This window comes from Dendroctonus ponderosae, unplaced genomic scaffold (assembly GCF_020466585.1).
Source record: "Dendroctonus ponderosae isolate FM_Combo_2020 unplaced genomic scaffold, Dpon_F_20191213v2 Dpon_F_20191213_4, whole genome shotgun sequence".
Classification (NCBI taxonomy): domain Eukaryota; kingdom Metazoa; phylum Arthropoda; class Insecta; order Coleoptera; family Curculionidae; genus Dendroctonus; species Dendroctonus ponderosae.
Window position 1 is genome coordinate 8,209,610 of NW_026018611.1, and position 19,259 is coordinate 8,228,868.

General features: G+C 32.4%; 1 protein-coding gene and 1 long non-coding RNA gene across 2 annotated transcripts in view; one reads left to right on the top strand and one right to left on the bottom strand.

Annotated features, from left to right (window-relative positions):
* Positions 1 to 19,259, bottom strand: part of LOC125504212 — a 45,898-nt gene that overhangs the window by 18,281 nt on the left and 8,358 nt on the right. The gene's annotated exons all lie outside the window — the stretch shown is intronic.
* On the top strand, positions 7,125 to 11,927 carry LOC109538817 (juvenile hormone epoxide hydrolase 1). The gene is made up of 7 exons (XM_019906207.2): positions 7,125 to 7,307; positions 7,603 to 7,703; positions 8,784 to 9,132; positions 9,193 to 9,457; positions 10,897 to 11,042; positions 11,358 to 11,595; positions 11,657 to 11,927. The coding sequence occupies exons 1-7, from the start codon at positions 7,232 to 7,234 to the stop codon at positions 11,856 to 11,858; spliced, it is 1,377 nt and encodes a 458-aa protein (XP_019761766.1). The 5' UTR covers positions 7,125 to 7,231; the 3' UTR covers positions 11,859 to 11,927.

The window sequence follows — 19,259 nt, forward strand, 5'->3', positions numbered from 1 at the left end:
ACCAAACCTTTAATGCATTAATTGCACTTTTTATGAACCTGCCACTTAATCCCTTTGCTTAGGGCAAAAGAATGATTTACGATTATAAAAATGATAATAGCGAACTATTTGAAACACACATTATGTAAATGTTTGGAAGGTAATTCTTCTGTGTATCATTCGATGGCAATCTGATTTATATGCAAGTGTAATACTCCAAATTAATATTCAAATACAAAATACAACAGTTAAATAAATATATCCAGGCCTTCGATTTATGTTTATAATACATTATCTGATTTAACTTCTGTAATAACATTCAGGATTTATTCAGTTGAATTCGGTGTAGAAAGAAATAAAAAATACGGAAATGTCGCCGGGATTTTTAGTGTTGTTTCATTTCGTTGTGGAAATCTATGCCTTACTTCGGTTTGAAGAACTATTAAACCACCACCAGAAGCTTGAAGAATATAAAGAATATATTAGCAATATGAGAATCTCACCAGAGCGTACCTGTGTCATTCTCAATATGATGAACTTCGATACATGTCCGGACATGTTAGTAGAGTTTGCTAAAGCAAATTATTGCCCGAAGTTAATTTTGACCAAGGAGGCTTTAGGATCTCCTATGGACTTTGGGAGCAATTTGATTATTTTTATAGTGTCTGGAGCTGAACATTTATTAGAAGCCCTAAAAAAATTTAGTGCAACTACACATTTCGCTAGTGGGGGTAGATTTAAATTTGTCACATGCAAACCAATTAAAGATCTGGAAGAACTACATATATTATCAAAAGAAATGTGGAAAAGAAAAATATTAAACTTTGTAATTTTGTATCACAACACTACTCTAGTAGGAGCAATTTTTGACCCATTTCGAGATCAATTAGAAAAGCACCCGGCACGAATTCTCGGGTCGGAAATCGATGAATTTCCCGACAAACTCAAAGACACTAATGGATATCCTATCAAGTTAATTTTGTGCCCGAATGTTACGGCAGTACACTCACGACATAACTTTGATTTCAACTTCTTGGGTGTTTTTCAGCAGGGCACTAATTCAACTATAATTGCAAATAACCAACGACCGAATTTTATGTATGGTCCCATTCTATTCAACTTGCTAGCTTCCAGTGATGATGAATTCTGCCCGATAACTCAACCCTATTACTTAACAAATGTTTCAGGAATAAAAGATGAAGTAACCTGCACACGCCCTCATATGATCAATAGCATTGTAGCTCTTGTTCCAAAACCACAAGTTCTTCCTCCAAATTTTTACTCTGCACTGAAACTTGCGGATCTTCTGGTTTTTCATGCAATATTAACTTTGGTAACACTATTGGACAAATATTTATCTTTGCACCCACAGCGCAAAAAGTTAAATACATTTGGATTTCTGGCCGCTAGTCTCAGAGCATCAGTGCCTAGCTTCAGTACCAATAAAACAGCAATTAGATATTTTTGGATATTGACTTGCCTATTTATTTGGGCTATCATTGATGTAGAGTTTTTACACGTACTGTTGCTTCCACGCTATACCAAAAAAATAACAACCATCCAAGACATTAAAGAGTCGGGATTCAAAATATACTCATATGGATACAATAAACATGTGGGTTTAAATGGAACTGATGTTGGCCTGGAAACACTTAGGGACATGGTCATGAACAACTGCATTAAAGCCATTTTTGTAGGCTCCTACAAAAGTCTCAGTTTGTACTTGAAGGTTACTCTCAACAAGCAAAAAAATCTTATACTAGAGATGATGGAAGAACCGCTGAAACCAATGTTTGGCTGTTTTGCAATTAAAAAGAATTCGCCATACTTCGGAAAGGTTGAAGAATTGAGTTATAGAGTGCAAGAAATGGGTGTTAAAACTATTGTTCCCGAAAGGTACAAAAGACGAATTGATGAGCACGTAAAATTGAATTATGAAACATTGGAATCCACATTTCTACTGTTGTACTACAGCCTGTTATTGTCTTCTCTTGTGTTTATGATCGAATTGGGTATGTTTTACTTAACCAGGCGAAATAACTGTTGAAGCGCACATCACCTATATCATCACCGTATATTTTATGTAAAGTTGACACAACGTGATGTTGATTTAGGATTTAGTATAAGTTGCAATGAAAGTTGGTAGTTTTAACCATTTGCTTTCCTTTGAAGCAGAAATAGAATAGAACACTTCCCAAACGATTGGAAGATTGTAGAACGATTACGAAACCTAGAAAGTACGGAGTGCAAATTAGTTCTTCATATATATTAGAGCTTTCGTCATATGCAAAGCATTTAAACAAAAATGCTTCTCAAAAGATTTAAATATGTTCTGAACACACACAGGCTCATCCCAAATCAGAAATTTTGTATGGAAAAAACAAAACGGACAATAGCACGAGTTCCTACACTTTCCCGAAAAATATACTGCTAGCTTCATTTCTTGACGCAACACAGGTTTTTGACAAAGTATTTTATATTTTGGTTGTAGTGTCTTTTAGGAATTTTTGTTGTAGCGTTTTTAAATTTATTGTTAGCTCCTTCATTACTGGAATTATTCAGAAATTTTAAATATATTTTACAGATAATCATTTGTCAAGTACAACTCACATAAGGAGAAAGTTTACTTATAGTTTCAGTGACACTATCACTCTGTATAGGTATATTTTTTGTGCCGTAATGTTCCTACCTACTGTGCCTAATGCCTAATGTTCTGAATAACTTATATCATCATCATCATCATTTGTATATTATTTTGTTAATCATTTATATTGGAATGAGCAAATAAAAATTGACCTTACTTAACCTTTTTATATCGTTGACCGCTGGGATATAAAGATAATCCTGTCACATTCGCTTTACGTATTAGTTAATAAACAAATAATTTTTAGGAGAAATACTAACCGAAAATGACGTTTAGTGGGTACAAAAATCTAAAATCTACCGATGAAAATCATTAAATATTGACGCAAGTGGATTCCTCTGTAAATATATGTCTTACCATTTGCGTATCACTTATTCATTTATATTCGATATCAAAATCAATTCCTGGGCTTCAGTCATTTATTGCCTATTTATCAATTAATAAACAATAGACATAAAAATAAGAGATAAATAGACAATAAATGACTGAAGCCCAGAAATTGATTTTGATTTGGAATTGAAACACAGTCAGGAAAGTATGTACAATTTATATTCGATGTCATTAATGGATCCAAAAATTAAATTAAACTTTGTCGTGAACAACGTTTTGACCTGTGGTCAAAACCCTATTTCATATCTGAGCAATGTTTTAATTAAGCAACGATTTAAAAATCCTCTAACCTTGCTAAATGATAAATCCTATCAAAATTAGCAAACTAATACAATTTATTAATCAGTGAATAGCCCTTACTGAACATAACACAAAAATTTGCAGTCTTTCACTGAAGGTCCCGATATATTACGTATTGATAAACTCGCGTGAGCAACAGAGGGTTAAAATACAATTTCTACATGTATACATAATTTATATTCGTCTGCCCTGGTTTTTGTATGCTTACTTGTCACAAAAATCTATATTTATTCGACAAATGGCAGTTTTACTTGGATCATATTGCGCTTTCCCACTAGCTTTCTTACTTCTAAAGGTATAGTTCAAACTGAAATTATCACCTTCAGTGAAGGCTGAACCGAACCATAATACATACTCGATTAGTTTGTATATTCTCTGCAGTTATACTGCCGTGTTTCAGTTGTCATTTGACCACGAATCAGTTAGATGCAGATCAAATAGCATCAGAAGAGCTGGAAGACATAGAAGATTACCTAAAAAATGCCGACTTAAATGGAAACCGATGCACGATTTATAACATAATCGAGCCGATTGAACTTGGATTTTGCAGGCACTTTGTGGCAAGACTTTTGAAGAAAATTAAGTGCTTGCGAATCGTTTTAAATTACGATAATCTTAATTACATGATGGACACAATTGAATCAGCAACTATCATTTTCATCAATACGACTGACAATGTCGACGGAATTTTAGAAAAGTTTGTATCTGAAACCGCATTTAACAATTTAGGAAAATACAAATTAATCGTATGTGAAAGACGTCTCTACGCAATGAAGTCCTTAACCTTTCCGAAACAGTTTGGAAACATAAAATTCTAGATTTTGTGTTATTATATTCGAACACAACTCTACATCAGGCGATATTTAATCCTTTTGTTGAAAGTCAATTGAGCATTTTTACAAGGGATAGTTTGAAGGATTCTTCAAAAGAATTTCCCGATAAGCTACAAAATATGCATGGCTACCCAATAAAGCTACTGGTGAGTAAATCATCAATGACCATAACAAACCCACGCTATGACTACGACCTAAATTTCATGGATATTTTAAAGACATATTTAAATGCAACTTACCAGAGCAATTATTACACTCTTGAAACAGCCTACTATAAGGATATTTTGCAACTTATGGCAAATGACGACAGTGAGCTGAATCCGTACACACTTCCCTATGGATTTTTATTGGATTTACCTGAGAATATATTTAATGAAGCTGGCTGTTCATATCCCCATACCATGAATAATATTCACGCCTTGGTACCAAAGCCTCAAAAATTACCGAACAGATTAATCTGGTTCTCTGGACGCGTTTGGGTCTACTTAATGCATTACAGCTGTTGCATATGCATGGCAGTGATGGATAAATGCTTATTTTTTACTAATAGGAACGAATCCACGCAAATGGAAATATTTCATTATCTCACGTCTAGCGTCAGCATGGCAGTACCAAATTTCACTAAGAACCATTCGATCATCAAATTATTTCGGCTAATTAATATGGTATTTCTTAACAAACTGTATGACCTTACTTTGTTGAATTCTGCAATATTTCCTGAATATACGCCAAAAATTAAAACTATGCAGGACGCAGTAGAGAATGGCCTGGGAATATATGCTCCGGGCCCTATGGAGAATATTAATTATAAAATAAACCTGCCAAATGGTTCCGCATGGAAAGATCGGATAATGGAAAATAAGGGAGATGCAGTTTTCCTGGGAACCTATAAAACTCTGGATATGTTTGGAAAGATCTATGTTCACACCTACAAAACACCCTTTAACTTCGAAATAATGAACGAACCGATTTTGCTTAAATATGGCTGTTACATTATGAAACGAAGATCACAATATAAGCGAAAAATTTATTTCATGGTGGCAAGAGTTGCCCAAATGGGTATCAAGCAAATTACAGATTACAATTATGGAAACCTTTTCGAAACTAATAGTACAATAACAATGACAACTCTTTCAAGGACTTTTCTCCACCTATCAATTGGATGGGTAGCGACCACTATACTATTTTTCTCGGAAATAATTTGGAAAAAAGTGTCCAGTGCATATAAAAAATTACTTAGAGTTAAGACTTAATTTGTCAGCTGATATGTTGTTTGTGAATACAGTGTTATTGTAGCGTATTAGGAGAGAGGTAGCTGAACTTTGCACGTAAATATACGTGTTTATCTACTAATTACAATTCAATTTGTTTGTTTGTTCGATTCAAAAATCGCCAATATTGATCCTCAAGCTGAACACGTTATTATCACTTTTGCGGACAAAAGGCTCTCGTCCTCAGTTCCTAAAAGACCTAATTAGCTATAATTGACCTGTGGGAGCGTCTAACGAGATAGATGTTACTAGATATTAATTAAATTTTAAAACATGTATAACATTTTTTAGCAAAACAATAAGTTTCAAAAAAATCTCTCACGCTCACTAACTGTTTATGTTGAAGTGAACTAGCGGTTATTTAGGCAATTTCGTCAAAATTACATATTGACAAACAACCCTTACTACTCTACTACTCAATAGCGTTATTGGAGCTGTGCTATATGCAGCGAAATATCCACTAAATCCGAGGCTTTTTTTTAGAAATACAGGAGGGCTCGAATTGGTGTGTGAGTTTAAAGGAACGCATAGAGCAGAATTCATGTGCCTCAATTAAGTAGTGGATTAAAATGTTGCGTGAATCAATAGGTTATTCTACTCGTCGACGTTATTTGCGTCGTTCGCACCTCGGTTCCAGTTTTAATAATTTATTACTACGCGTACAGCAGGTATTTAGGTTTGCGTTGGCCTTTTGGCCATAAAATACTTTAATTAGATTACATCATTTCTGAGAGATTTTGTTCTTTTTTGAGTTATATAACTTTAATGCAGCAGCAGCCTCTGATTTTGTATACCTAAATTTGCAGATTCACATAATGTTTTTAATACTCTTCTACCATATTGTGGTGCTGCTGTGCCTTGATTTGATGCATTTCCTTTAAAAAGTTATTTTCGTTTAAGGTTTGTTTTAAATTAACGTTTTAAAAATATTTATTAATAAATTTCCTTTTTGCTCGACGATATTATGTATGGGTTTAAATGGTAATATACAAATAAAACCACATCCATCTATACAGCATTGCTGCATAAATAACAACTTTAATTAAAATTGATGATTTTTTCTGGGTGCTTTGGTTTACGTTAAATTTAATACGCAAGAGGGTACCATTTTATAAGAATTTTATATTTTAACAATATGTAACCACCTCGGTTATCTGTAGGTTCAGGTATATAAATAAAATGCTGACTGAAACATAATCAAAAATATTTCGCCTATCTAATCACGATAGAAAGTGTAAAGTGTGAGTTTTTTGAAAACAGGGACAAAGTGCAAAATGCACAACAGAAATTTTTCAATGCAAGTCTAAAACTTTGAAATTAGGGAACAAGTTTGAGTTATAAAATGAGCACTTATTAAGAATTAATATTTTGTTTTTTTTTCATTTATATAGATTATTAATACATATTCTGTTTTCCAAACAGTGATTTATGGTTTGGCTTAATTTATACATTTTTCCTAGTATTACTATATAAGCCGTCTTGTTTTCTGCTTAATGCCTCATTCATTTGTATTACAAGTTACGCGATATTTCGCACGTTGTACATTAAAATTGTAAATTGTTTCAAAACATCATACGAGACACTTAATTACTAATTCAATACAAATTGCGGAAATGTGAACTTAATGCAAAACACTTGCAAAAAAACGACAAATTTATGGCCGATCCTGTCCTGCTAATAAAACATCATTTATTTAGTCGATAAGAGTAATAAATAATGATTTCACTCATCCCTAAGTTAAACAAAATATCTCACTGTACAAGCAAAACTCAATTTTAGTTGTGCGTGGTCATAATAATAAAATAAGTCTTGTAATGTCCTGGTTTATCAAATATGTGTTCGTTGCATTTGTTGGCATAGTGCTGGTATTTATTTATAATCAAACGCAAGGTCAGTACTGATTATTAAATTTCAATGTTTATAATAATTATACACAAATTCAAAATTAGCGCAAAACTCTTTAGTGCTAATTTTGAAATTCACATTGGTATTTTATAGTAGGTGCATCAGACTACAGAAAAAATTCAGACAGACGATGTCACTTTCTACAAGACGAAACTTGATCTTAAGCGCTGTTTAAGATTTACTCAGTTTCAAAAAGTTTCTAATGTTTTCTTAAACCTCATTATTTAAAATTGCATATAGTTTACCACACACAGTTTAAGTACATAGGTGTTTCCTCCAGATGTGCCTTTGCCTACTTTAGAAGATAAATGGTGGGGCAAAGGTCCCAAAATTGTTGAAACAAGGAAAATAACCAACAGACAAATAAATGTGCCTGAAGAGGTAAGTTCAATTTTAAATAGAACCACAGTGATTTAATGAGATTTGAATTTAAAGAACATTTATTTAAGTTACATTACAAAGCAAAATGACAAACATGCATGCAAAAAAACCTTATTGTCATGCAGTTGAATCTCTATTTAAAAAACATCATATAGATTGATGTTGAATATCAAACTGGAAAAAACAGTCACGCAAGTAATTAGCTCAAGTATACATCCGAATTATCTACTACAATTAATAATAACTGATAACATATATTTTTTAGCCAACTATCTTTCATATTTATAATAAAATGTATACGCAATAAAAGTGTTTTTTGAGGTCAACCGGCAACTGCAATTTCCTTAACAAATTTTGACTAATACTTACTGAACATTAAATAGTAATTTCCGCACATTTATACTTTAAAGGAAAATTCAACTTTGATGGAATCAACGAAATTGTACCATAACGCATTGCTCGCAGAAATAAAAAGATAAATTTGCTGTAAAGTGAATAATTGCTACTTGAATGAAGAAGGCATTCCAAATCTGGATATGTCAATTTTGAAATCAGTTTTAAAAGCTTAGCATGTCGTTATTAAAAAAACTGTTTTTTTTTTAATTTAATTACAGTGATACTATAATATAACGTTATTTCAGTGGGAGCTCACAAATTTTATTTTATTTTATTTTGCAACAATAAAAAACGCAGAAGCTTCGTTGTTGTAACCGTGTAATCTTAACATGTTCGAATCGACAAATTGCAAAGTAAAACTAAAGGTATCAGGGAAATCCTGAAACATATTTTGACCAGACTCATTGACTCATCGATCATTATGCAGTCAGGCAGGAGATCTTGCACCCGACAAGCAAAATGCGTCAACAATTAATAAATTTGGTACAACCAAAATTTACACTTGAATTTATCTTCAACTACAATTTACAACTACACTTACAAAAACTTGATCATACATGTTTGGACCAATCAAGACTCCATGGTTCGCTAAAAAAAAACGTATTATTTATAATGACCAGCTGAAAAAATATATACATATACGCAGATAATAATACAAATACAAGTTTCTTCAACTTCATATAGGTGATACTAGACCTCAAGAGTCGCCTTCGCAATACAAAACCGTTTCATCCCAGCTTAGATGGCGTGAATCAATTCTACGGCATTCACGTAACTGCGTTGAACAATGTTTTAAATTATTGGAAAAATGAATATAACTGGACCGAAAGACAGGCCTATCTAAATCAACACCAGCATTTTTTTGTTAATATCCGAGGGCTTGAAATACACTTTTTACACATCAAGCCAAAGAGAATTGTGCATGAAAATGGAAGAAAACTGAAGGTTTTACCCATGTTAATAATGCATGGCTGGCCAGGCAGCGTTAGGGAGTTTTATGATATTATTCCCAAATTGACTGAACCAAGAAACGGTAAATTTTAAAGGTTTTCACTTTATAGCACTCTTTATATGTTTCAATTGACTCTTTCAGATAAAGACTTTGTTTTTGAATTGATATTGCCTTCTTTGCCGGGTTTCGGATTTTCCGAAACCAGTACAAAGCCAGACCTATCTGTTATACAGATGGGACAAATTTTTGCCGACCTTATGAACATACTGGGATTCGAAAAGTTTTATGTCCAAGGAGGAGACTGGGGCAGTTACGTTGCTCAAAGTATGGCATCTTTTTACCCGGAGAGAGTAATTGGTCTGCATAGTAATATGTGCTATTGCAATACTAAAATGACCTATGTAAAGTAGGTATTATTAATGTATTCGAGAAGTTAGTAAGGACGGCAAAGAAGTTGTGTGGCTATTCTATTTTTGAGTGTCTGCAAAGAACTTTATTAACATGGAAATTAAGCAGATATTGAAAGGAAGCAAATTGAATAGACATCGCGTAAATTTCTATTCTCATATACTAAACATTTTCGCTATTAGTGAACTCAGATGCCACTTTTGATTTCTCTTCCCAAAACAAATAAACCTACGCAAAAGTTTCAAAATGTTGAATGTGCCTAATGTATTCAATCTAGTTGAAGTGAATAAAGCCTCAGGTATTTCATAACTCCCATATTGACTATTACCATATCAAATAGCGGATAGTTTGAAACCAAAGAACATACATACAAATGTTTCAGTTGCAGTCAAAGGATTACATTGGATAAAATTCGAAATCAGTATGTTTGCCAGCATTATTAAATGACGTCAATATTTAAACTGCAATAACTTTTAATTGCCAGCTGATATTTAATCGCAAATACGCGTACTGATGAAGTTCCTAATACTACCAAATTATAGAGAAAATATGATGATAAATGTTTTTCTATTTAACTGGGAGAGATCCAAACTGAGCTCTACTGACACAGTAACCGCATGGTATGCAAATAGGTATTGAATGTGTCAAAGAAATAAAAGTTGATAATTATCCCATTGCAACTTATAGTGGAGATTATTCTACTTTAAATTTATAACTTAAAACGAACAATGCTTGAACGTAACTACAAAAAATGCTTGAAATCAATTATCCTTCAGATAGTTCCACAAGACTACACCGTTAACTAAACTTGTTAAAGATTTCTAGTAGATATCAATGTTATATAAATATATTATCTTTGGTATAGTGGAAAAATTCTTGTATATTAGCGATCTCTTTGCTTGAAGCTTTACTGTCCATCAAAGTTTATCAAAAAAATGACGTTTTTGGATATATCGAAGATCGATAGATTTCAATGCAACTTGTAAAATGTGTCAATGAAAGTCAATAAGCCGTTCTTGGTTAGTGCTACATTCTGCAGAGGCTTGGTACCAAAGCTACCATATAATTTTGTTAGTTGACATCAATTAATTTGGTTTTATTTTATACATTATTCCGTTTTTGAAATGTTTATGCTCTTTAATCATCTTGTATGTTTAAAGCGTCATCGCAGAACATTTTTCCAGATTCAGTTTTAATGCATATAATAAAAAAAATTGTCTTTCGAAGGTTCGTCTTTATATTCTTTGCTAGCTTCAAAAAATTCCCTGGTGAAAACACCCAAGAATTTATCACTTGGACAAACCGCGATATCCAAGAAAACATTTTTTGTAGCGCATTAAATTTTTATAAACATTTTCTATCTACATTCGTACATCTGCCGTTCTAATTATCTATTTGTATGCATGAACTTATTTTTATTTTGCAATATAATTTCAGATTTTTAATTGGAAACTATTGGCCGGGTTTAATATACGAAGACTACGAAATGTCCACCATATACAATACAACTGCCAATACGTTAAAGTTTCTAACTGAAGAAACTGGATACTTTCACATACAAGCCACAAAACCGGACACAGTTGGTGAGTTTAACGCAATGTGATAGACAACCTAAATAAGTGTAATAGTAAAATTGTTTTCCAAGAAATACAGACGCTTTTATAGATCGTATTGTCTTTATCTTAATAATTATTTTAAGAGCGAAACTGAAAAAATGTCAAATTAAATACCTCCTATCTGCGTACAATGTTTGATTAGGTTTAGACCCTTTAAGAATTGCGAAAACGAAGTGATTACTTAATTAATGTTACATATGTTCAGTGTAATTATCATTATTTTTCAATGGTAATCATAATCAATTGCAGATATATATTTTTAACCAAAAATTTCATTTTTAGGAGTGGGCTTACGCGATAGCCCAATGGGATTAGCTGCCTATATGCTTGAAAAATTTAGCACTTTAACCAATCCAAACTACAGAAACTTGGAAGATGCTGGTTTAACGGAAAAATTTACTTTAGAACAACTATTGGATAATGTGATGATTTTTTGGGTGACGCAATCCATGACCAGTGCTATGAGAATTTATGCTCAATATTTTACTGATTTTGATATGAATAGCAGAGTTATTCATGGGTATGTTCAATATTATCGAATTAATCAACTTACAGATAAAAAAAACGAAACATATTTTTAGAACGAAGATATACACACCAACAGCGTGTGCCAGATTTAAGTATGAAATATTACATCTCCCGAAATCCATTTTGTCAGAGCGATTTAAAAATTTAGTTTATCTGTCCCAATATGACCAAGGAGGACATTTTGCTGCTTTCGAAGAACCAGATCTATTTGCAGAAGATATTTATATGTTTGTTGAAAAAGTGGAAAAAATGTAATATAACTTTTCCAGTTAGGAAAATTAATTGTATTATGCATAATTAAATACTCTATTATTTGGAACTGAATTCAAATATTGTTAATTTGTTAACCATATACCAATCATAATTTTCGTTCTTTTCTAATTGAATCATTGCAGAAATTGTTTTTAAATTTAGTTTGTTGTCTGCTTAAAATGACAAATTTTTAAAATGAAAATTAAACAGAGCTAATTTTGGTCAAAAACCGTGGTTTCTTAGGGAACATTTTTTATTAATGAATTATGCTTGACCTAAGAGCTTCTCAGTATTCTAATATATCTTCTGTGTTTGGGACTTGGTCTAGAATTTAAATGTGTAGTCGGCCAGACGGCGTCTATTCAAAATCCACCACACTAAATATAGGCCATAATTTTCAGTTACTTCGATTGGAAAAGTCTAGCTTGTCTATTTTTCAGCTAGCTAACTATAGCGAGTGCTTGTGCGAATTTTCGACGTTTTCATTTTTTGACAAACCAGGTTTATTTCCTCTTCAAGGAAATTTTCAAAACTTAATGAACTGAAATACAATAAAGCTTTTTGTTGAATACCCCCAAAACACCGCTCTTTCTGAATATCCTTCGCGTCTCGCGTTCGAATTCTGTCTTGAAACTTCGGTCAAGACTACTGTTCCACTTTTATAAATGGGTACATCGGATAATTTTTTTCAATTATTTTTATCTTATATTTTCATAGATCAATTTTCTAACAGCGAATATTTGCACTGCTCTATACGAACAACTAGATATAAATAGAAATTCTAATGATAGTTAGATAATAAAGAAAGTTTAATAATTCTTGACCAATACATTGTTTGACTGGCAAAAAATATACACGTCCAACTTCATGTACTAAGTAAAAGCAAATACTATTAAACATGAATTAAATACAAATTCAACCAGTTAATTGTTTGCTCCGAAAAAGCAAAATATTTCCTTTATAGCTATTGAATTAAATATTCAAATCCGGCAACATATTAAACACAAAGCAACACATTGTCCTAGTTGCATTCGAGTGGCCTGGTCAAAACCTATAGCGATGTTCTTGGTGGTATCGGAAAGTTGGATAACTCTTTTAATTCTACTTCAAACACCAATTGATGTGTATGGTATGATGAATTCGACAAATCTAATGAAAATGCATCGAATATATGACGAATTTTCCCACTATCTCCATACCACAAGACCTAAAAGTTCTTACGCTACCTGCAATATCGTATTACCGGAAAACGAAGCTAAATGCAGTGATGATATCTACTCCTTTATACACGCATCGAATTGTGCAAAAATAATTTTCTGCGTAGAAAATTTGGAAAATTTCTCTGACACTTTAACAACAGTCACAATTATATTTGTGACCGAGTTACGACAGCTTTATGATATCCTGCCTACATTCGTCGGATCAACATATTTTACAAATCTAGGAAACTACAAATTCATCATTTGTAGCGGCATGGTTAACCACAAGAACATTTACGCGGTGTCCCAACTACTATGGATTCACAGAATTTTACAATTTGTGGTTTTATACCACACCGACTCGTTGATTCATGTTACTTTTAATCCGTTTCTAAACAATCTGGAAGTAACTGAGACTAAAGATTTTTTGTACAACACTGTCGAATTTCCGGATAAACTCAGGAGAGTTAATGGGTATCCTATAAAAATGATAATTCCTGAATCACATAAATATTCAGCGATGCAAATGAGTAGAGATTTTGATGTAAATTTCAGTTATGCAGTTCAAAAGTATATCAATGCAACCATTATACTGGACGTGCATCCAACCAATAGTATAAATTCTCCAGAGATTTTTCGCCTCATTGCTCTGACTGATGCTGAATTCAGTCCCTTAACTCAACCATTTCCTTTCACTGGAATTGACGAAAATATAACAAACCTGGTAGGCTGTTCCTACCCTCATTTAATGAACGATATTGCTCTGCTAGTACCAAAGCCAAGAGCGTGCTGGAATAGTTTTTTGCACTGGCTGAAACCTATGTACGCAGTCATATATTTTTCAGTTATAATATTTTCAGCGATACTGGATAAATACATATCCAAAAGTCCTATATTGCTAAAGAATCAGAGCTTTTCGTATATTACTGCAGGCTTCAGAACTCGTTCCTGTGACTTCGAACGGAATAAATCCATCATAAAATATTTTTGGATACTAAATTGTTTGCTGATGTGGCCCGTGATAGATCTGAAAATATTACAAGTGATAATAATGCCGAAATGGTGCACCGAAATTTCCTCCATAGAAGATTTGCGGAATTCAGGTATAAAAATCTACTCTTATGGATATGGTAGTTCCCTGAACTTAAACATAACACAAACAACGGGAATAACAGAATTTGCCAATAAGTTATTGCAAAATAATGAAGACACTGCCTTTATTGGATCCCAAAGAATCATTCAAAGGATCATGCAACGAAACCGTGATAATAACCGAAAGATAGTACACCAGCTTCTGCCTGATCCAATTATCCCAAGATTTGGATGCTTCATTATGAAAACCAAATCACCATTTCACAGCAGATTTTCCACATTGTCTTTGAGAGTTGCTGAAATGGGAGCGAAACTGTTAACATCAAACAATTTCATAAAAATTACTGACGTCAAAAATTCTTCATTAGCTGGATCCTTTTCCTCAGCTTTGCTCTATCTAGCAATTGGACTAACTATTTCTGCTCTAGTTTTTGCCTTTGAATTACTAGTTTTTCATCCTGCGCGAACTCTTATTTAATGTATTTCATTAGTTTGGGTTGGCTAATGTGTAAAATCAATATTTCTTGTTAAAGCTTACCCAAGTAAGTCAAAGTAAAATTCTTAATCTCAAATATTTTTTCCTGTGGGAAGGCTCCGCAAGATAATAATCAGAACTTCAATAGCTGCTTGATCACTAAGGTTTGTAGTTATATACTCAAAAACTCAGTGCTTTGGGATGCAAATAAGAGAAATGCCTCCGATTTTAAATTGCAAATATTAACTAGGCCGCGTTTATTGTTATTTTTCACGCCACTTTGTGCTGTGGGCTTCTATCCGTTTTGTTTGCAGAACTTTAATATAGAAGAAATATATTAGAGCAAAAGTCACAAAATGTCAACCAAATCACAATTAATATTATCTTATAGTCTAAAAAAGAATATAAAAAATATTAAATGCAAAACAGAGCTCCAATGTTCCACGTGCATGAATAATGTCATACTATTACTTACAGGTTATATATATATATATACTATTACTTATATGTTTTATATACAAAGTATGTATTTTTAAAATTCATACTGTTGTCAGATTATATACCTTGCACAAGTTATATTGAACATTTCGTACATGTTTACAGTCCTTCAAAAGGGTTTAAAAACGCGAATATTGTGTAATTTATTGAAATCGGCACTTCAATGTTTTAAATGTGTTCATTTTGCCAGTGTGTTGCTTTGGTCCTTCCTCAACTATCAAAGGAGACAGATAGTGTTTATAAAGAGCCTAAATTAATGGTGTGTTGTCCATTTAGTGAAGTGTAGAGTTTAAAAATGACGACTAAAGGTATGAGTATTTATGTAAAACCTGTAGATTTAAAAGTCATATTTAAATGTACTGTGTAATTGAGTAAGTATATGATTCTAAATATATTTAATTGACTGAGATATTTCTTTAGTACTCAACATAGAATAAGGAAAATGTGATTTATGCAAACCTCAAAAAATTTGCATCAGTTGAGCATTTATGGACATAAACAAATGTTAATAGTTCACTAGTTTATGGCCCAATAGCGTTTGAAATAATAATCCCCTTACTAACAAAGTGCAAAGTCTTGAAAGTGCTTTCTTGAGAAAAATTGCTTTCCGATCACTTTTTGCTCAATGAAATTTGTAATTTTTCCATTTGGCTCTTTCAGTTCACTTTGTCAATAATTAAAAAATATATAAATTATAGCTTTAAAAAAACAACATTTTTGGGAAAAATTCTGATGCAAAATTATTCCGCAAATGTTTTTTGTAACTAAACCAAGCACCAAATAAAGATCTCATTAAGTTAAATATATACAAATTACTGAGAAGTACATGTAGTTTTCGAAGCAAACGTACAATGAATATATGGATCAAAGTTTCAGCAATATACAATTTAGCTTTGTGAAGCATTAGGTCAGTACAAAACTTGTGATTTAAAATAATTTGATGTGGGTTTTTAATGGAAAAATATCAGGGTTAAATTCATATATATTAATTAATCATCTGGAAAACGTTTTAACACATTTCAAATATTTAGCAGGCCCGAGTTTATTATACGAGCAGCGTGCTCAACTCATAAGTCACTCGTTAATATTTATTGTTGACTATTTTGCCGTATTTGTTTAGGGAAAACGACGTCAGTTTGAAAAGGGTAAATTGCTCCTCGCCTAATTTGCCCTTGTAAGATTAGACCCTTTGAAATACGTTACACACAATGCGTACTCACCAGTGCCAGAGGGTTTTCTGAATAAATGTCTAGCTCTTCTTAAGAACAACAGGAATTTAATTAGGAATGTGTTTAAATAATTGGCATTGTGTGAGAAACATCTAGTTATATAATGAAATGCTGACCATTTACAGCGGGGGGTTACATTGTATACACTTTGACTAGAATGTTCATTTTTAACCAGTCGTTTGCAAAATATATATTATTAATATAAAGAGTCAAGTTTACCAGTTAGCTGAAAGCCCACCATTTTAAACCATCCCAAACAGGCTTGAAATTTTAACTTTAACGTTAGTTCCCTATTTTTCTCATCGCAACGAGATTATATAACTTCTCATTTTAAATGCAAGAGGCAACTTCTTTAGCATAACCAGCAATGCATATTAGCTTAATTACTGCTTAGGTTTTAAGGCACACACACAAATTAAGCTGTTGCTTGCATTATATAAATATACAATTTAAATATAAAGCAATTAAAGTTAAAAATTTAAAAGCAAACATATTTCGAAAGCATTCGAAATATTATAGCAAATATTGATAAGTTTATAGCTAAATTCCGATATGACCAAAAAACCAATTAATCTGAGATTTTCAAGCTAGGCAAACAAGGTTAGCTAAAATAATGGAAGAATATTAATAAGTTCGAGCATTCAAGACGAATTCCAGCTAGTAAAAATCATGGTTTTTAAATCGACATTAGAATAAAAGTAGTTTTTTATACGTCAATTAAACTAAGTCATCCCAATTTCCAAGCTTGTAAAAAAATAATCAGTTGATTTCTCTTGTTTCAGGCGATTCAATCAATTCAATTGCTTCACATTCATTCTAATATGATTATTCCCATATACATATTATATTAATTCTTATATAAAAATATGACAATTTCTGATCTGTAGCAACAAAGATGAAGTTTTTTTATGAAATTATTATGAAAAACCTTGAACACCATCTACTACATTTATAACGTCACAAATCGCGAAAAACACTCGTTTACTGCTCTTACAATTCGAATGAATTATGTTGCACCGAGTTTTTTAAACCGAGTTTAATTGGACTATAAATTTCGCAGGAAGTTTTTACAAGAACTGCTATATTTTTGCGAAACTTTCGCTATAGAATGCAGTTAAAATTTCACAAAGATTGCTCATAAAGTTACTTTTACAAAGGCAGTCGTAAATTTCATTCGAGTTAAACTGGACTTATCTCCACAGTAATCTGTATAAACAAGTTTCGCTTCCTTGCTCCGGATTGAACAAGAAATCCCATGCATATCTGATTTCAATATGTTCTGTTTTCGTATTAGTGGCGTTGAAACTTCTGACGAAAATATATCGGTATTTAAATTGAAAGTGAATTTTTCAACACAAGATTTGAGACAGGAATCAGCTAACGAGTTTAAAAAAATGAGCAGCCTTCTCCTCGATGTAAGAGAAGATTGATAAAGATACTCGGCAATTAACACTAAGAAAATCATGTTTCAATTGACAATTTTCATGAATCTATTTTTCCGAAGATTGCAGGCAAAAATTCGACTGCAACAAATCATTTGTGCCGATGAAACAAATTCTTTAACTCCATTTCGCAGTTCGATAATGCAGTTATCGGACTTTTTCCGAATGAGACCTCTCTAATAATAGAAGCAATTTCACATTATATCTATATTCGGCTCGATGGAACTACTGAAACGAAAAATAATATCTTGTCAACGTTATTTTACGAAGATATGACATTTCTATTTCGGCCCAATTGTTGGCCGCTCCTATACAAAATTTAAAATATATCTGATCCATATGAGAACCGAAGGTCCATATCTCCGTAGTATAATGAGAATGTTTTCCCTATTTTATTATCGGAAATAACAATCGTTATGTACGAAACATTTCTGAATGTCAGATAGTAAGCCGGAGATTTTGCAGAAACGTTTGAAAAATCAATTCAATATGACTATAAGCCAATACAGTATAAAGTATATAGAGATGGATTTAATTTGAAATATAAGAGTGAACATAAAACAGAAAGCGAGCGAATAAAGCAAACAGTAAACTATGCCGAAAGAAGGGCATTTTTAGAAGTTGGGGTATTTTTTACTTGAAGCAAAAGCCATTTCCGGACAATTTGAAGCCTAACAGCGAAAACTAATAGTGAACATTCTGTAGATGCCTGATTCTAAACAATATATTATGAGTCTAAAAGGGGTGGTGATATGAAAAACACATTTACGACTGTAATGCATTTGCGCGTATTAAAAGTGTCTTATTTTATACAATTTTAAATTGGAAACAAATCCTTTTGGGTGTCAAACTTTTGTTTGTGTAAAAAATTTGTATTTGAAAGGGTTAAATTTGAGTTTAATGTTATTTTTTACAGCCTGTTTATGCCTGAATGTACATTGTTTCCCTTGAGGTGTAAGTTAACTTGCTAATAAAACAATGTCTCCTGCCTTTCCAGGACGTTAAAATATGTTGCCATTTTAACCACGATCACGTTCGAGTCGAATACAAAACGACACATTACCATAATTCCGAGCGGTATGACACAGGGCGCAGTTTTCTCAATTTCTGGGTTGTCGAGATATTCGGCAAAATCCTCTTAAATTCGACAACCATCTATTAATCTCTACTCAGTTATGTTACAAGCATAAAGATATTTCTCTAGGTTTTCTGTAGCTAAGGGGAATTTTTAGTTTTCTCATACACCCTCAGTTGTTTTGAACTAGTGCGAGTGTACAAATGTAAAATTTAGATTTAGCTAGTATTTCAAATTAATTTCCACTGAACTTTTAAGTACTGATCTTTGTCCTACAGATTTATTACGAGGGCCAATAATAGTGACTCTGTTATACCAACATGCTTGTAGTAAACCAGACTTCGGTGAATATTCCAATCGCCAGACTTTTGACATGAAAATTTTATCCTATAAG

What these genes read in the sequence shown, in the direction of transcription:
- LOC109538817 (XM_019906207.2), top strand. Translation starts at nt 7,232, where the DNA reads ATGTCCTGGTTTATCAAATATGTGTTCGTTGCATTTGTTGGCATAGTG. An exon ending in AAATAAATGTGCCTGAAGAG is followed by an intron (nt 7,704 to 8,783) that starts GTAAGTTCAATT and finishes AACTTCATATAG; the next exon opens with GTGATACTAGACCTCAAGAG. An exon ending in ACTAAAATGACCTATGTAAA is followed by an intron (nt 9,458 to 10,896) that starts GTAGGTATTATT and finishes ATATAATTTCAG; the next exon opens with ATTTTTAATTGGAAACTATT.